Genomic DNA, 18987 nt, shown 5'->3' with positions numbered 1-18987 from the left:
TTTGCATCCGAGAAAATTCTACCGGAACAATGGCAAAAGTGGAGAAAAGATTATTTAGGCAAGATGAAACAATACAATGCTCCCTCGTCATTCTTCAAGACGTGCACCCCTAATATTAAATAATCCAACCCTCATTTTCAAACTTCTTTTCTTGTAAGACGGCGTGTCCAGCTTCACTCTCATATAAACCAGCTGTGTATTTTGTAATTAACAACGAGTCACTTTTATTAGACCTGATTGTTTCTGTTGGATGTTCGGCGTTCATGCACAAAATGTGTATATGCCACGATAAACATTAAGCTTCATTTGACATTTTTAAACTCACAGTGCCGAATGATCTATACTTTTTAGGACATAACGCAAGTTTCACTATTTCGTTTGTCTTCATGATGATGAAGAGAAGAATGCTCTTTCATGGAGCTACGAACACATGTTGAGATACTGAATGACATAATCCCAGGTTATTAAATGATGTCCAAAATAAGCCTCACGTTTTTTTTGTTTCAATGGGCGAAGCAAGGTGTTAAAACAATGTGTTTTGATAACAAAATGGCCACAAACCGCTTGTCTGTATACTTGGCTAATTTTAAAAGTACACAACTTTTCTCTTTTTATTCACAGGTTGTTGAGTACTCTACTACAAAGAAAAGCAATGATATTTAGAGCTTCTCTTAGTCTACGTGTTGTTTTTCTTCTAAAGTATTTCTCTGCGACAATCGTGAATGGAAATCATTGTCAAGGTAATACTAAATAATTAAAACGTTAAAACACTTTAGTTCCTCACAGCAATTCTTATTTCTCGACTTGGAGCCTGAGACCAAATATTAAACCCGAATCGAAATTTTTAAATGTAGCATTATTATGACTCGTAGCTAAAATGATCAAATATCGATGATATTAATAACAAAAAAAAAATAACTGTGTGTCCGTTACATACATTACTTTGCTCTCATTTGCAAAAGCGAAGCTAAAACGTTGGCATTATTATGAAAACTGGCAAGGGCGAAATAGCATGATTTGACTGTGTGCAGTGGATATAGGTCTCAATCAGCGTGAAATCCCAATGTTCATTCGCCAAAACAATTTATGTATGTATCTACACACAAATGATTCATGTAGTCAGTATCTACAACATTGAGATGGATGACGTCGTCCTATAAGGACCCAAGACCCCTGCTAATAGATGCAATTTGCAGCAAACTAGACTTGAAACTACTTGGACACATTGGGAAGAGCGATAAATGTGACGCATATGCAGATGCGAAACAGTCTAGAGATATTACAGAGAAAGTAGCTGTAACGTACTCCACAGAGCATGTCCAAAAACTCTATATTCCACTGGTTAACACAACCTATACATGTGTAATTTCATATTATTGATAACGAGTTAGTCCTAGTCAGCGGTAGAATTCAAATGTGAACTATAATTTAACATTGTATATTTTCAAGAGCTAAATAGTGGGTATATCAGCATGAGTTTAAGAGTAAAAGTTGCAATTAACGTGCATATACAAAACATAAACTAATGAATAAAAACATTAAAAGTTAAAGCTGCAGAGTGTCGAATATCTTGCTCAAACGTTTTCCGTGATTAGCCCTATTTTGCATTAGACTCAAAAAAAAATAAAGCCAATAGATTGTATTGTTTGTACAGTGGTTGCGCTGATATGATCATACAGGCAACCCTGGTACTTAAAAGGTTGTATGCGCCTCGAAAGTGAAAAGTGTCAAAATTTGCTTAAACAAGCTATTTCAAAATCCAGAATAAATATGAAGGTCACCATGAAAATGTTTACACCCCAAGCATGGTATTTCTAACAGCCAATTCGACTTTTTCGACCGCCAATCTTGTTAACCGATAATTGAGCAGAAAATTGCTATATTTTGGAGAGTTCATCGGAGTGAAATGTACCAAGTTGGCTTCAAGCCTAGATCTTTCTCAATAGCCTTCACTGCCGGGGGGACTATATAATGCGCGACTTGGCAGCGATCTCGCCACTAACTCTTTCCCGTTCTACTTTTTAGAGAAACTATACAATGGAACAAAAAGACGACGTTCGTTGCAATTACCGACCCCATAAGTTGGGATGACGCTTATCGATTCTGCATGAAACTTTCTTCAGGCTTTGCAACAAAAACATACCTGGCGACTCTCGAGTCCATGGCAGTCCTTGAGCTTATAGCAGACCGTTTGAGGGAAGTTGAAGCACTAAATCACGACAACTACTGGGTTGGCTGTAGTTGTGACTTCTGGAATGATACTAACGGGCATCACTATGTTTGGGTCAACGAGACGGCAATTAAAAACAATAGCGACCTTTGGGCAAAACATCAGCCAGACGGGAAAGGTCGAAAGAACTGTAGAGGATGTGACATGTTATGTTGTCAGATGTGGTTAGTGGCAAATTCTTCGTAGATTCTTAACTAATAAGAATACTTGTGAGCTCCCATTCATCACTTTATTTTGTGAAAGTGATACTCACTATTTAATTTTGTTAGCGTCATTGTTACTTGAGCACTGTATTACAAAGATATTTTAGATGAGCGTATTTTTTTTTTACAATTCTTATATATTTGTACATCGATAATAGCTCTGTCGACCAACAGCTAAGTGTGTAGCGTTTTATTCTTACTAGTATACTAGTAACTTGTTTACGGCGATTTGGTGATTGCAAGCAATTCCGAAAGATGACCGTTTTAGGTCTGACAATAGAATCCTTTTAATTTCAAAGTACATATGGCATGCAACAAGCACTTAAATGTATTATGTGTGACCCTGTTTCAAAATGTTCGTGTTTTAGGGAAGGTAAACACTATTTACTCGATGACAACTGCTGTTATTACAGTCAGCCATTCATCTGTCAAGTAGGTAAGTCAACCGTTTCAAATTTTGAAGTCATCGAACCCCATACATTCTCTTGCTTCGATATGTTACCACCCCAACAGACAATACAATAACTCAATACACTGCATTGTAAATTGAAGATAGGATCTCTTTCCTTACATTAAAATATCTTAATTTTCGAAGACAGTACATACAGCAATTCAGCTTTTTCAACATTGCTTCAACATGAAAACACCAGCACAGTATACTATCAATAGTGATGCCAATGTACTCGAAAGTCACAACTCTGCAAATATTTTCACCTTTTATAACAACTGGGTCAGGATCAATTGGCTGCTTACGAAAATCAATTAACATTTCCTTGGTCTTGTTAACATTCAGAACCAAGTAATTTATATCACAATAGTTGAAAAAACGCTCAACTTCAAGTAAGTAACTTGAGTAGTCATAATTACTTATCAAACCAACCATGGCAGAGTCATCTGCAAACTTTACTAAATGACAAGTCGTTTCTGTTGCTCGGCAATCGGCAGTATACAAGGTAAATAGAAAGGGAGCAAGCACAGTACCCTGTGGTGCACCTGTACTTGAATATGTAATCCCTGATGACAGAGAACCCAATCTGACATACTGTGCCCGATTGGTGAGGTAATTTGTAAACCACCGTACGTGCGATATCATTGCACTTGGAATTTTCATTGACATTAATTTTCAGGTGTGGCGGATTGTGTTAAAAGCACTTGAAAAATCGGAAATCATTATTCGAACTGAATTGCCAGCTTTATTCAGATGTGAGTAAATCTTAATAACACGGTCAGAATTGCGTCATCAGTACTTCTATTTTGTTGATTGGCAAATTGCAAAGGATCAGTTAATTTAATGAGAAGTTTTTTTTCAGATGTTGCAGAACAATTCGTTTATAAACTTTTATGACAGCGGACGTTAATGCCACTGGACGGAGATCATTTATAAATCTAGTAATGGCATTCTTTTAAGGGACTGGAAAGATATAAAACCTCTTTCAAACAGCAAGGATTTGTTGAGTAGCGAAACACATATTAAAAATAACAGAAAAGATTTCTGCTAATTGGTTGGAGCATAACTTAAGGATGCGTGGTGAAGCTGCATCAGGACCAACTGTTTTGTTTTGATTTACATTCTAAAACGGACCTGATTTCGGTTGTTTGCACTGCTCGTTCTTGATTTCTTGACGCACATTGTATTTGGTCTTTTACACTGTCAAGTTTAACACTGAAATCATGACGATTAAACCTGTTGTAAAATGTATTCAAGTTGTCTGCATAATCCAATGTCGGTTTGTTTATAGATGAGACGCTTTCATTTTTACAGGTGTAGCCACTCATGAGCTTCATACTAGCCCAAGGTTTTTTAATATTATCCGTGGTGACATATTTCTCTCTTCAACGCTTATTATTCTCTCTCTATTCTGATGACAGGCCTAAGTTCTTTCTGTATAGTTTTAACTGATCCTTGTCCTTTCTTGCATACACGAGCTTTTTTTGTTGATAATTTCCTTTAGTCTCACTGCTATCCATGGTTTGTTATTGGAAAATATTTTGGTTGTTTTAGTCGGCACGGTGGATTCAAAATAGAAATTTATGTAGCCGCCAATTGTCTTAACCAGTTTGACGGAACAGGCGGAATTCACAAACATGTCCCAGTCAGTACATTCCAACACGCCATGAAGTGTGATAATTGCGTCGGGTATCTACTGAAATGTCGTTATTGTCTTTACTGGTTCCCTATGCACGATCGGACGATATTTCGGGACCAGGTGAATGAGACTGTGACCTGAACGACCAATTGGAGCAAATTGGCGAAATGTATATGCACGAGCAATATTTGTGTAGCATTAATCTACACATATAATATGTTGGTTAGTGCTGACATTAGTTTTCTTGAGCGTACAATGATTTAAATCGCCATTAATGACATGCAAAGCATCAGGATCTGATGTTTCCAAATCATGAATGTTTTTGCTGATTTCATCTTAAGCATAACTGGCTCTTGCAAGAGGTGGTACGTACACCGTGCTCAGAAGTACATAGGGGTATTTTCTGGGCAGATAGTGTGGTCTTAGGCTCATGACTTATAATTCCACATTTTGTGTACATGTTTTGAATTTGACACTCGCATTGTTCGGATGACACCATTTCTCATTGACGTAAACACCTCCTTCCTTTTTTCTGGATAACTTTGTCCTGTCGCCTCTGACAAGTTTAAAAACAACCAATAGTCGTTTACATCAGTATTGAGACAGGTTCCTGCAAAACACAATGGGCTACATGTCCGAAAGTCATTCGTTCATTTAACGTTTGCTATGAGGTCGTCAATTTTGTTATTAAGAGACTGAACATTCCGAATAACGAGTTGGCAAGTACACTTTTTGTTGTCTATTTCGCATTCGTATTCCTCCTCTCTTCCCTCGTTTCCTTACTTTCATTTCCTTTGGAAGGTCCGTTCGTAGAATTAGCCGAGTTCGTGAAGACATCTGCTGACCAATTGAAATCGAGTCGGCTATGTTGTAACGCAGACGTGGACAATGACACGGTCTTTACGATAGAAAGTCATCAACATCAAAAACAGCAATCAACAAGATACATAGCAGCATGCATAAAATGAATGTTCTATACTGTACAGCCATCTTCGTAACAAATTAACAACTCGTCGGGTACAGAAATAAAACTTGGAAAAAAAACAGTACGCCAACAGGCCGTGTCGACGTGTCGCAGCAGAGAGCAGCGCCACCATTACTGGAAAATGACTGTACTCTGGCGTAAAGTGATGAACAATCCTTAACTCGCGCTCCGAAGCTACAATATTCTCGGTCGTTATTGGTGTGCCCTCAATTGTCTTAGGCATGGCGTAACGTTACATAGATCTAAGCAGGCCCTTAATCTATGAACTCAACTTAGATCAATTGAATCATTTTACATAATTGTACACTTAAGACGAAGACGGAGGAATTTTTAACATCAACCCCGAGTAATCTTCGTAGTTCTAGTGGCGAAACAAATCTTTATTTTTATCTTTATTCTCCACTTAAATGAAAACCGTCGCCTGTGCAAGTCTCTTGTTTACAAACAATGTACTTCGTGCAGATTTCTATATGCACCTCATCATCATAGCTGCAACATTTAAATTATACGATGTAGATTATGACAGACGTGTTTTAACTCTCATCAATCACCATCGTACCTTTGAAACAGTGTTTACATTGGTCGTATGAGTCCCATACGACCCTTGACGACTGTATCCTTTAAGGTGGTGCTGCACATAACAAAGCATATTTGCTACAAATTACTTTTTTGCGAAGATACATTCAATTTTAAGTATTGTTTTCAAAACCACGGTTAAAATATTTACGGCGTTCACCTTTTAGATATTTACGGCGTTCACCTTTTAGATTATCAAGCAGTTACACGTTGGGTGAGAAAGAGGTGTAAATTAATACAACATTATGCAAATATTCCGATTTCTTGGCCTCTCTTTTCTCCCAATTTCATTTCCAAAGCCTTCAACTCAAGTCAAACTGGATGAAATTTTCTGACATTTTCAAATTATGATCTTTAAATACTATTTACGTAAACTACAATTTTGTTTGGCAATTAATGTCTTGCATTTTGAATAAGAAGCATTTGAATTTTGCTTGTCATGTTTTAATAAGTGTTGGTGTCAGTCTTTCAGCCCTTCCCATTGAAGATTGAAGATAAATAATGCCAAATATAATACTAGTTTTTCCACATATAATCTTATTTCAAGCGGAATATTAAATTTCGAAAAAGGTTGGCGTTTTGAACTTCCATTGATTTTTAACATTGATACAAAAATAAAGGTTTTCTACGCCGAATATATACCTCCTTCATCTACCAAGTAAATTATTGCTACCACACTAAACTTTAGATTCTCAGGTTTTTGAAAATATACAGTTATGAGGTGGTTTTCTTGTCATCTTTGATGGAAAACATTCTTTTAAAACTCTGTTGGTCCCGTACATCGCCAATTTAAATGTGTGCAAAATAGTTCTAAACCTGGTGATGTAAAACATGATATCAACATTTTTAACGACGAATCATTTTAACAAATTTTAAGTGGCCGTGGTTGAATGCGTATTCACGTAACAATGATGTTCATGACTAAATAATCGAATGCATTTCCCTTTTTAGATTGTTTGATTACTCAGAATGAATGCCCGCCTCTGAATATAAGCTATCCTCGTTGTGACTGTACTGATCAACTGCCGACCAATCAGCTTCACTGCGATGCTGAACTGACAGAAGATGATAAGGGAATTATATTCTGGCCTTCAACCCTTGCCAACAGAACAATTGATGTCAAATGTCCGTACAACGACAAGATGGCGCGAAGGCACTGGTATTGATTATTCAAGTTTATTAACTTTGACTGTTCTTCCAATTTAAACGTATCACCTCATCTTCAACTTGGATTCAGGGCAATACGTTTACAAGGTCACCTCCGAAGGTTTTACTGTATTGGTTGTTGAGATGTTTTAGAACGATATACACACTTTAAGCAATGTTATTCGGATATTGTTAGACATTTCTTGCAATGTAGCTAATCTATTTATCTTATTTTTACCTTTACAGTTCACTAATTTGTACGAAAGACGTGGAACTTCAAGCATCATGGGAGAGAGAGGACACTTCTGCTTGCATGTCTCAAAATGAAGCCAGTCGAGAAGACCGTCTAAGCCACTTGGCAGATCTTACCATACCTCCAGGTGAGGAATGGGGCAGACTTTAACGGGGCGTGGTTTCAAGAATGACACGCCCTTTTTTAGAGTTATTTTTGCACGGCCAACCCCCTCATATGTAATAATGAGGCGCATCACAATTTTAAGGAAGAATAATTTGGTCTTAGCACTTTTATTTATCTATGAAGGCAGGGCTAAAATGTGTCTTGCATCCAGTTATGAACGGCACCGACGCTTTGCTGTATCAAGAGGTCCCTACATCGTGCTTCATTGTATTATATATAGAGCGCATTTTATTGCCTTGTCTGATGCTGCATGTAACAGGCTAATTTTAACTGACTTTAGAGTTAACTTTCTTGTCACGTAATTGCACCTGGAGAGCATGCGTCGTTTATACATGTAGCCTCACATCACCTGCTGCTTAAATTCATTTGCCGTCGTCTAGTACGTTACTCAATTATTATTTTGCGATATTTCATGGATTCATATGAATAACATAAAAATATATTTCTACAGGACAAGCTGAGATGGTTTCTAGAGAACTAGTCAACCTCACGACTGATGCTGACACTTTCGACGAGACTGAACTAGCTCTGACAGTTGATATAATCGAAAATGTTTTGGAAAGCGGAAATAGCACAGAGATCAACGTGGCGGAAGATGTACTTCTCAGTGCGGATAATTTACTGAGCGTTGACTTTGGAGTGCTGGTGGCAAGTCAAGAGAACGATAATACCTCTTCAAGGTAGAGTTATATGTAATTAGATGATATAGTTGCTTTCAATTCTAATAATTGAGAATTTTTGAAAATTATATTAACTTGAACTCCAGTTACAAAAAAAATTGTGTTGTTTTCACTAGCAGATTTATGTGTCATATACTACGCTACCAATATTCAAGTTGACATAAAGAAAAGTACATGTAATAATGTGAATACATAACACTTATATTCTTATAATGCACTTTCTCATCTCTGTCAGACTTATTCGTACCGTAGATGTACTTGTTTTGAAAGTAGAATACGACAATTCTACCGAAGGCACAAATGTTTCAGCATCAGTAACCATAGGAACACCAAACATATTGATAACAGCAATTTCAATAAATGCAACAGCGTTTGAAGGCTTGACGTTTGTGGTACCGAGTGTAAACGTAAGTTTAAATAGAAAAGTAAGGAGACAAGTGAAATTGTTCATGAAAGACACTGTGCACAAAAGTAGCTTATAAAATCGCATTCGTTGTCATTACCCTGTCTTCAGTCGGCAGTCACATCTTAAATGATTCAAATGACAGTTTGCGATGCAAGATTTTACATTTATTAGTTTGCTGTTTCAACGAGATTCTCCCCGGAACATAGTTGTGTGCTTGAATGTTATGTTCTGTGAAGCTAGTCGATTGACCTTGGTATTGATTGCCCAAATAAAACTGTGGAGATAGAAAGTATTGCCTTTGTGAGGAAGCACATGGCTCCGTGTGCTTCAAATGAATCGAGTGTATTGTTCCGATTATATATGGAAATACAAAGCCGAATATTATCAATTATAATAGGTCTTCCTGTTTTTTCAGAATGCGCAACAAAGAAAAACTGTATTTATTCGATTGAAATCGCATTGACATTTCGCAATCATGAGTGTGGGGCAGAAGAGAAACATAAAGAGACATTGATAGGCAGATAAGGACAGAGAAATGACAACCGATTTAACGTGATTGTATATTTTTTTCTGTTCAGCAACTGCACACTTCAGAAGAGCCTAGCAGATTAAGCGGAGAGATGACATCATCAATTCAATTGCCATCGTCTCTATTTTATCAGTTGGATCAATCTGAACAGCAACAGGTCGAGAGGGCGCAATTTGTAGGTCATAAGTTGAACACCTTTTTCGAGGTTAGTATCCTGTGAAACATACTATTACTGACATAAAACTAGGGGCACCATGGTTTTAGATCCAAGAACCGAGATGTTTTAGTGATAATTATATCTTTTCTGGCAAAAATATAACCCATCATTTCTTGTAATGTTCTACGATTGATTAATGATAAGGTACAGCTCTGTGCATGTAAATATGGCCGACTCGCAGATATTCTCTTATGTATCGCGTTCTTCCATCTTTTCCCATGGTTCACTCGTACCACAACGAGAGTTACCAGCTCCTTCTGCATTCTCTTAACTTTGTTACGTTTTTTAGGCTGTCGACAACTCCACGCTGTCCGGATTCAGCCCAGTGTTGGCTTCGAGCATTGGAGAAATGAAGCTTACCAACTTAAGCGACCCTGTCATATTGCATTTATCCTATCAAAATCAGGTAAGGGGCATCGTTGATAAAGTTTTAAGTTTTGAGGCTTGATTAACAACACGAATTGTAGCATTCCTTTTAAGCCGACATCAAGTAAATCAGTTTGATGTTATATCAATAAAAGCTAATGATGAGAATCATTTAAACACCAACATGTATCTTAGACTTGATTGGCATACAGAAGATGGCTGACATCGCATGCTTCTAAAATAAAGTGTTTTATGTGCATGTGATTCACGATGTTAACATTGCTAAAGTATTTTATCTTTTAAGTCATACAGTGGTAACATAAGCTGTGTGTTTTGGGACTTAAGATCTAATGGTAAGTACTCTGGCGAAGGCATGATACTGTTTTTGTTTGGGAAAAATTGCGCTTTCATTTAAAGAAGTAGCCAAAGATCTCCTTTTTCAAGTTAATTCTCTAACAGTAAGCTGCAGAAAGTTGCCTTGTGTCTAATAAGCAATCTTTCTTTGTTTTCTTTGTTTAATTTTGGTTGATTTGCCTCCGATACACGTCACTTGATTATATTATCAAGTTGGCTGAAAACATATGCATCGCATTTGCCTACCTATAAAACTTTGTGAAGGCAATATCACGTATCTTTTAATCTAAATCTGCTATAGCGTGCCTCACAATTGAATAATATCGTCTGCTCTAAATGTCTCGCCCTGTTTCTTTGTTGGATTATGTTGATGCAACTTAAACAAATGAGATGGTAATGGTGCTTGGTCCGACGAGGGCTGTTCACTTTCGTCCGAGGCACATCATGGTGAACTCATGGCTGTATGTGAATGTGATCATCTGACCAACTTTGCACTTCTCTTCGTAAGTGTAGATTATCAATATGGTAAAATAGAAGTTTTAAAATATCTTTCTATATGAGGGCGTATGTCGATTAATATGAGACTTTGATTTTTACGTTCTTGTTTAAGCACACTCAAGCATATATATTTCAAGGAAAAAACCTGGTTGCTTATTCTTAAACCATTGCTCATTATGTTCAGGATGTTTACAGATCTGGTCCCCCGCTCGACCCAGCCCATCAAAAAGCGTTATCTATAATTTCCATTATTGGATGTATCATATCTCTGTTGGCCTTGGCTGCGACGCTTGTGAGTCTGATTTGCTACAGGTGACTATTAAAAATTTATCTCATTTCTATAAAAAATTCCACGCAACTTTTTTTATTATTCGAACAGTTTCAACATTATACTCATCGTATTCCTTTGGTAAGATTACGTCGTGTCACGTCGTGATTAGACGAGATGTGCAGATTTATTATCGTTTTCCTTCCGAATCGCTTCAGTTGTTAATTATTTTTTATTGCTGTGAAATTCTTCACACCTGCATATCTTACCTTTATTTCAGGAAAACACACGACAAAGCTACCAAAATTCTGATAAATTTGTGCTTTGCACTGTTCATGGCATTGCTGTTCTTCCTGATTGGTTCATTCGCCATCGAATACGAGTCGACCTTACCAGGGTTTTGTACATCCATCGCTGTTCTGTTACACTATTTTCTATTGGCTGTTATGATGTGGATGGCCCTGGAAGCGGTTCACCTGTATCTGATGCTGGTCAAAGTGTTTGAAATATACATTAGTCATTTTATGATCAAGTTTTGCCTGATTGGATGGGGTAAGTAAATGAATTTTAAAAATAATTTAATTGGTCCAATATTTGTTCAACGTTTAGAAAAACACTACTATGAAGACATATTTCGAATAAGCACAATTTGAAATAAAACAATCGAAAATAAAATCAATGACATGTGTTGTATTTTGACATTAAGTGAACAATTTCCTTTCGTAATGTACAGGTGTACCAGTACTTATCGTTGTAATTACATTGGCTGTTGACATTGACAACTATGGCTACCATAACACTATGTAAGTTCCCTGTGACATTGAATTCCTGGGAAAGGAAGACATCGCTCAATATAATACATATTACACACAATACTTTAGCTTTGTCTGATGAGTTTTTTTATGAATTTTGGAGATTATCGAGTTTCAGTGTATGAATCAAACTTCAATTAAAATCGACACAGAATGTTTTAAAAAATTATCTGCATAAATAATACCAATATACGGAAATCATTGCTTTGATAACATTTTAGATTGCACATACGAAGTCTCAAATACTTTGTCACTTTATATGAAAAACAGAAAACTATGGTTCCGACGAAGCAGCAATCGTTATGATGCTCGTGTTTGATATTCCTTTTTATTATTACTTTTTAGTTGTTGGTTGTCGGACATGGCGTTCTACATAGCCTTCCTAGCTCCATTTTGTCTGGTTCTCCTCTTCAATCTGATCGTCTTCTGCCTAATCATATACCAAATGTGTCGACTTAACTCAAGAACATCGACACAACACGAAAAGTACAGTTATGTTTCGAGGTTGAGGGCGGCCATTGCCTTGATGGTACTGCTGGGTCTGACATGGATCTTTGCCTTTTTTGCCATTGGTCAAGCCAGTCTGCTATTCAACTACCTGTTCGCCATATTCAACAGTCTGCAGGGGCTGTTCATCTTTGTGTTCCACTGTGCGATGAAGAAGGACGTGCGAGCTTGGTGGAAGAAGATTTTTTGTCGATGCGAAGGCTGCAAAAGTGGGAAAGAGCGTATGTGTTTTTTCAAAGTCGATTCAAAATTTCTATTTTTTTGCCAATTCGTGAGAATGCATTCGATTGTATCTTTAAAACACGGCATTGTTATCAAACACTGACAGTAATTTCGCTGTAATGACCACTGCTCAGGAGAAATTCAATCAAAACCGTTAATGATTACGATGAAAGAATGAAGTTTTATGTCATCCCATTTCCGATAGACGCTTGTAACAGAAAAGAGAAACTCAAGTATACAATCGACAGCTTCAGCTTACAAACGTAAAATGACAAAATATGATTTCTGTCTACATCTCAGATGAAGCAACGACATCAACGAATATGTCGAGCCCCCTCAAACAGAACGACGCTACCGACAAAGACACCATCCTCGGTATGTAAAGAGCTATTATAATTTTTTCCACACGGTGTCATATCTTCCTTAACTTTTTGCAAGGACGTGAATAACAATGATTGCTGCACATAATTGGTATTGATCATTACGCTGAAAGTATCAAATCTATATAGTGTCCTTTTTAACAGCAGTTACATTACGCTCAAGTACACAATCTATAGCTCCAGCCTAAAAGTTAAATTGACAGATTTATTGATCTTTGTCTGTATCTCAGATGAATCAACATCAATAGTGAATACGTCGAGCGCCATCCAACAGAACGAAAGTGAAACAACCGAAAAAGACGCCATCTTCGGTAAGTACGCTGCTAATTCTTATTACACTGTTAAAAGTCTTTCTCGACTTCTCTTCCAAGGACTTATGGCTCTACATATATGATATTGAACTGGTATATTGACAAATGTACTGTCTCGTTTTGTCAAGTAACCATTACATGTCATGGTTTGGTTTGGCTTGGTTTGGCACTTTTGTTCAATTGTTGATTCAATTTGAAAATGATATTGAGGTAAAACTTCTTCCAGGTTCTCCAATATCTTCGACAGACCAACATTACCAGACCAATGGAGAGGTGATGAGTACATACAAAAGACACTCGAATGGGACAAGCGATGATCTTCAGTGAAGGTTAAATCTCAAGATACTGTATCTGTATCTACATGCATCTATTTATCAATATAAAAAAGCTTTAACAGACAAAGTGAAAGGTCGATATTGCCGGTCAAGTATTGTTTGTGTCATTTATACAACTTCCAACATAAGACATTGTCCTCCCGCTCCTATTTTTACCCACCTTGGGAAATACGTAGTTTTTTCCTGCTTTATGGGTAACAGTACCTAGTGCTCATTTTGTGTCGCTCATTATTGTATAGAGACCTACTTTTAAAACTTCTCAGAATTCGTAAATAGTTGTTTTTCCCACTTTTTGGAATTTGTCACAGTTTTATTTTTACAACTAACATTCCGTTCATTTTCATCACATATTGAATTAACTTTGTTTCATTTTTACACCTTTTCTTCGTTCTCGCGTAACTATTTAACTTTATGCCGTCATTCATTTTACAATTACCCAATCTTACACTGTTCTTATCTCGGTAAATTTATTGTCATTTTATCATTATTGTTTTTAAATCCCCCAAAAGACATCTAGTGTGTGGCTGAAGGCTAATTATTAAACTTAGGCTTCCGGACTAAACCAAAGTTAGCGCAATCTCATTAATAACACTCAAAGTTTATTTAACTCTGAAAATAATTATTCCTCTTGTGTTGACATAATATGTATTTAACTTTGAAAATAATTATTCCTCTTGTGTTGACATAATATGTAAATACATCTTTTGGTGGCTAAGAACAAAAGATTAAGAACATTTTGTGCTGTGTTACAGCTTTTTATAATGACTTATCTCCGCAAATATCTTGGCTCACAAATTTGAAAATATCATTTCACTTTCGTTTCCTCAGAAACTACAAGTAGCAGATAGCAATTTTAGAAGAAATTATCTTATTCAATCACAGGATAATGTGTTTTAATTACCCTGAAATTTCTAAACCTTCAGGATTATTAGGTGAGATTTGGTGAAAATATGTTTTGAGCTGAATAAAATATACTGACACTGAGTAAGAGATGGTTCACATTCCGTTAATGTTATGTGAAATCCAAGAAATAATTATATGGATATTACCATTTTCATGGCATCGTTCACTATAATTTGACACATTTATACTGGCTAATCCGTTTGAAGAGTGGAATGAATACGATGCGACTTGATAAAAGTGCAATGTTGAATCTTATAGCTAACAATATTTCAATCAACAAACTTTCCACGTCTATTATATAAATTTAAAGGCAACTTTGATACCCCTATTGATTTAATATCATTGAGTCAAACATTCGTCCAAGTATGCGACAATTCGTCATCAAACATTGCCGAAGGTAATCATTATATTGGCACAATTATCTGGCAAGCCTTGTTTTAATGTCTCAGTGACAGTATAATGTTAAGAACAGTATTTTTTGGATGTTTCACAGAAATAAATACATTAAATCTGTTTAAAATGACCAACTTGCCGGTCGGTAAGAATAAGGACAAATAAAAATGAGGAATTCCAAATTTTCATAAATTTTACCCTCCGCAGTTGTGTAAGGTGTAACGTTTATCATCTGCTTTGCAATACTTGGACATTCAGTACTTCAATAGGCCCTGCCATATTTGAAGGTATATCTTTCTTGAAATCACAAAAAAATTCTTCTGATATCCTTCACAGCTGTTTTTTTTTCTATAATTTCTTACAAAAACTTTTTGATACCGAAACCCCTGTATTTCACATAGGTACGTCTTTGCCATGTCAACGTCTCTACTAGACAATGTTGGCGTTGTTACAGATGATGTAAACCTATATCTTCTCCGGGGCACTGGCTCAAAATTCGTTGATGTAGCTTTAATATGCCAATTACAGCTAATTTTGAAGCTCTTATCGTCGACAGTGCATCAGTGCCGCAACCTTAATGATCGAGAGTCTTTTCTCAGTCAACAGTCAACTGTCGCAAGTAAGCATTCCTAACTTTTGCCTGCAATTATCCCCACCGTGCAACTTGCTAGACAAACGACGATGTAACAGTCAAGGGCCTTGAATTGTAATATGCAACTTGTTTAGAGTAGCTTTACATCTTTAGAAAGTCTAAACAAGTTTTGGTTTTTAATGTTAACAGTGCTTACTGCACTGACAGTTCCTTCTGTAGGATATCAGATCTATATGAGTAGATAGTCTGTTGCTATGTATTTAACACTCTATGAACCGTGAACAATATCAACCTTCTTAAGAAATTTCTGGTTTACGTCAAACTATTGTATATTCGACTTATACTCAGGCAGCTTGTGACAAGCATTCTCCTATATGTCGCATCACTATCAGATATGGAGATGGGTATGACATAACTTGCAATTTGTTAGTCTTTGGATCAACGGGTGTAATGTGCATGCCTTGCTTACTACAGCTGTTGCAGGCCAACTTACACTAGTGGCAAGTGGATATTATGGCATTTTTGCTTCTCAACTAAGTTACTGAAATGAAAAACTCGGTTAGGTTTTCGACCAAGTTTCCGTCAAACTGTAAAGTTTGTCATTTAAAGTCACTTGCGACTGACTACTTGGTATCACTAGGCAAAACTATACTTAGTCTTGTTTTAGGAGATCAGCAGTGGAAAGAAAATATGCTGTATCATTTTAGTTGTGGTTGGTCACCGATCGACAAAAATGTTGACGTGCCCATGTTTTTGAAATCTCACTGATTTATTCTGATGACGTCACCACGGGCAACGAATGATCCTTATATGTCAAATGCAGTCTACCAGACCTTATTTTGTTTCGTGATCCGTTGAGCGGAAACAAAACTCCCGAACTCATTGGAGGTGGAAGTACCTTTGACAGGTTGCTGAAGGACTCCTAAAAATTAATACCGATGCCTAACGAACCGAGCCGACAGGTCATCGAGAACCTATAGCGTATCGCAAAGGAAAACATTAGCCAGAAATCCTAATTGACCAAATAACGCCTCTGAAAGTTTTTCCATCCATACGAAGGACCATAAATAGGTAAGCGCATGATACTAAGTGTTTTGTTTCGGATGTCAGACTTAGTGGCTTTGTAGCTTAAAGTGAGTTGAAACACTATTTCAAGTATTAATGAAGGGTTTCCCGTCAACTTAGCAATCAGAGTTGCCCGGATATTATCCAAAACATCGCGTTCTCTACATATTTTTTATCGGCAGTGATAATAAGGGGAATATATGGTCTTGTGTAAATCAACTGTTAACAGCATTTATTCTATATTTACCTCTGAATAACAGAATATATGTCAGAAACAGCGACACATAAATGTAAATTCATACGCGATATTTCAAAAACGTTAAGATTTTAATACTTATAGTAATACCATATTATATTTGTGACATTGCTACATCTCACTATTCACATGTCACTATTCAAGTTTTATGGTTTGTTGATACACAATATATAGTTAATAGAGATTTTCTGGTTCTGAAACTGTCTCTGCTCCTTGTCTCATTACTTTGTATTATGCCACTCAAATAATGTAAATATGTAAGACGTTGTTACTGATTTGTAAATTCAGTGAATTAGCGGCGGGATTTGAACGCAAAACCTACGACACCCAGTGACATTGAGAAGACATCACAGTCAAAACCGCTTGGACTAATCCCCACTCTTAAAAACAGTGGTTCAAAAATAAGCTAAAGTTGTTACAATTTTGTGACTGCGACCCGTCATCATGCTATAGAGTTCATTTAGCACTTATACGTGACTTAACTGAGTGAAAGATAGCCTCGGGGGCAATTCTGTCCATTTACCCAATGTACAAATTTAAAATTCAGTAAATTATCGATGGGATTCGAACTCACAGTTACAAAGTGAAGACATCACACCAGAGACATTCCTGTTGATCCGTGCTTAGCCTTGGTTTTAATGAAAACGGGTTTCGACAAAAACAGTGCCTTACCTGTGCTTATACCATGCTCTTTAACTGATAAATAATAATTTAGGTCACGCTCGGCTTATCCTTTCGTATCACAGGACACTATTCACTTTGTTGTTTCCCCTCAACCACAGGCAACGCCAGTTACCGACTGACATACCAGATAAGGCGATGCCAATAGTGACTTCCCTATTCGTACTTTTTCTTCTGAACTCTGTTCCTGTGACGGTTGCTGATGGGGACTACTGCCAAGGTAAATGAATGAATCCAATAATTAAATAAAAAGATACATATAATTGCTCATAGTCGTAATGACGATAACTCGGGATTGCAACGACACTTGTATCCTGGCACAGTGTTCCCGTCGAGATCCATTTGCATACTATTTACATATACGCATTGTCAGGCTCTGCTCTTGTAGTAGAATATTTTGTTGCGCAACTTAAAGTTATATGTTGTAACATAGCTTAGTCATAGTGCTAACGTGAAGACTTGCGTTTGCCAATCTATTCCTATTTACACTGAGATGGCTGTGCTGAATAATTGCACATGCTCCTTTGTTGTCATGGGGACTAAATATCTAAGGTCCATGACGAGGCAGGTCGATGATTTTCCGTTATAGATCCCAGTGACTCCTGACATATAGAGCACGGAGTAATGGACTTCTTGACTTTTGGAATTATTTTGAAATAAGGAAAACAGACCTTTCTTTCCTCATTCCAGGTTCAAAAAAATGCACCCTATTGAAATTCAGTCCAAAACAAATGTATGTCTTTGCTTTGCGATCTCTGGCCAGTATGGCATTATTCTCTCGAAAGAGTTGTTTTAAGGAACTGTAAATATGTAAGTAGAAACGTGTTATGAGAATAACCAGTGTAAATCTGAGGTCTCATTCGGGGAAGGAAAAAGGCCAACAGGACGGCACACGTCAAACCAACGTGAACTGATCCGTTAGCTCTGTTGGTAGAGCATCCGGGGGACGTGGGTTCAATTCCTACATGGGTCATTTTTTCAAGCCCCAAAAATTTTCTGTGCAGAGACACCCAGATGTAGTTGTGTGTTTTTCAATTTAGTTTATATATATATATATATATATATATATATATATATATATATATATATATATATATATATATATATATATATATATTTATACCACTCCAGGTCATGTGACCTATTGTTCTTGCCATCCATTTATCCCTGAAAACACGACTGACACCTATTGTTCTTATGCAAAATAAGTAATCAGTCATACTTTTATTCATATGTAAATAAGTAATCACCACACTTTAATGAAAGAAAATAATTATCATATCAATAAAAGTGTAGTGATTACTTATTTAAATATGAAAAAAACTATGACTGATTACAAATTTGCAAAAGAACAATAGGTCAAGTCGAGATGTCTAAAGCATTCATACACATTCAATAGCAAAATGAAGACAATTTTTTCAACTGATATGTTATAGCATCACATTTTATAATTCAATTTTAACTTTCTTTGAACCATGCTCAATGTAAGCAACATGATTTGTTGATGAAGGCTGTCCATCTTTAGATTCGGCGTCTTCTTGGGTTGGACCAATCTTGTCTGTTTTGT

The 18987-nt window shown here is 36.6% G+C and overlaps 1 protein-coding gene across 1 annotated transcript; it reads left to right on the top strand.

The window, feature by feature from the left end:
- The first annotated feature begins 627 nt into the window (after positions 1–627).
- Positions 628–14310, top strand: LOC139142327 (adhesion G-protein coupled receptor G2-like). Its single transcript, XM_070712236.1, has 18 exons — positions 628–740; positions 2028–2394; positions 2802–2869; positions 7033–7240; positions 7474–7607; positions 8097–8325; positions 8561–8732; positions 9310–9465; positions 9767–9883; positions 10148–10196; positions 10588–10700; positions 10880–11007; positions 11244–11515; positions 11697–11766; positions 12121–12503; positions 12805–12879; positions 13115–13195; positions 13422–14310. Exons 1-18 carry the CDS (start codon positions 653–655, stop codon positions 13520–13522), a joined length of 2811 nt encoding a protein of 936 aa, XP_070568337.1. The 5' UTR covers positions 628–652; the 3' UTR covers positions 13523–14310.
- Positions 14311–18987: the final 4677 nt, after the last annotated feature.

The sequence above is a fragment of the Ptychodera flava genome, chromosome 10, assembly GCF_041260155.1.
Source record: "Ptychodera flava strain L36383 chromosome 10, AS_Pfla_20210202, whole genome shotgun sequence".
Taxonomy (NCBI): Eukaryota; Metazoa; Hemichordata; class Enteropneusta; family Ptychoderidae; genus Ptychodera; species Ptychodera flava.
The sequence above is the reverse complement of the archived record's forward strand: the minus strand, read 5'-3'. Positions and strand labels throughout refer to the sequence as shown.

Bases quoted from the DNA above. Each gene is read 5' to 3' on its own strand.
- LOC139142327 (XM_070712236.1), top strand. From the start codon at position 653: ATGATATTTAGAGCTTCTCTTAGTCTACGTGTTGTTTTTCTTCTAAAG. The intron at 2,395-2,801 runs GTTAGTGGCAAA...TTCGTGTTTTAG, and splicing joins ATGTTATGTTGTCAGATGTG to GGAAGGTAAACACTATTTAC. The intron at 11,516-11,696 runs GTAAGTAAATGA...CGTAATGTACAG, and splicing joins GTTTTGCCTGATTGGATGGG to GTGTACCAGTACTTATCGTT.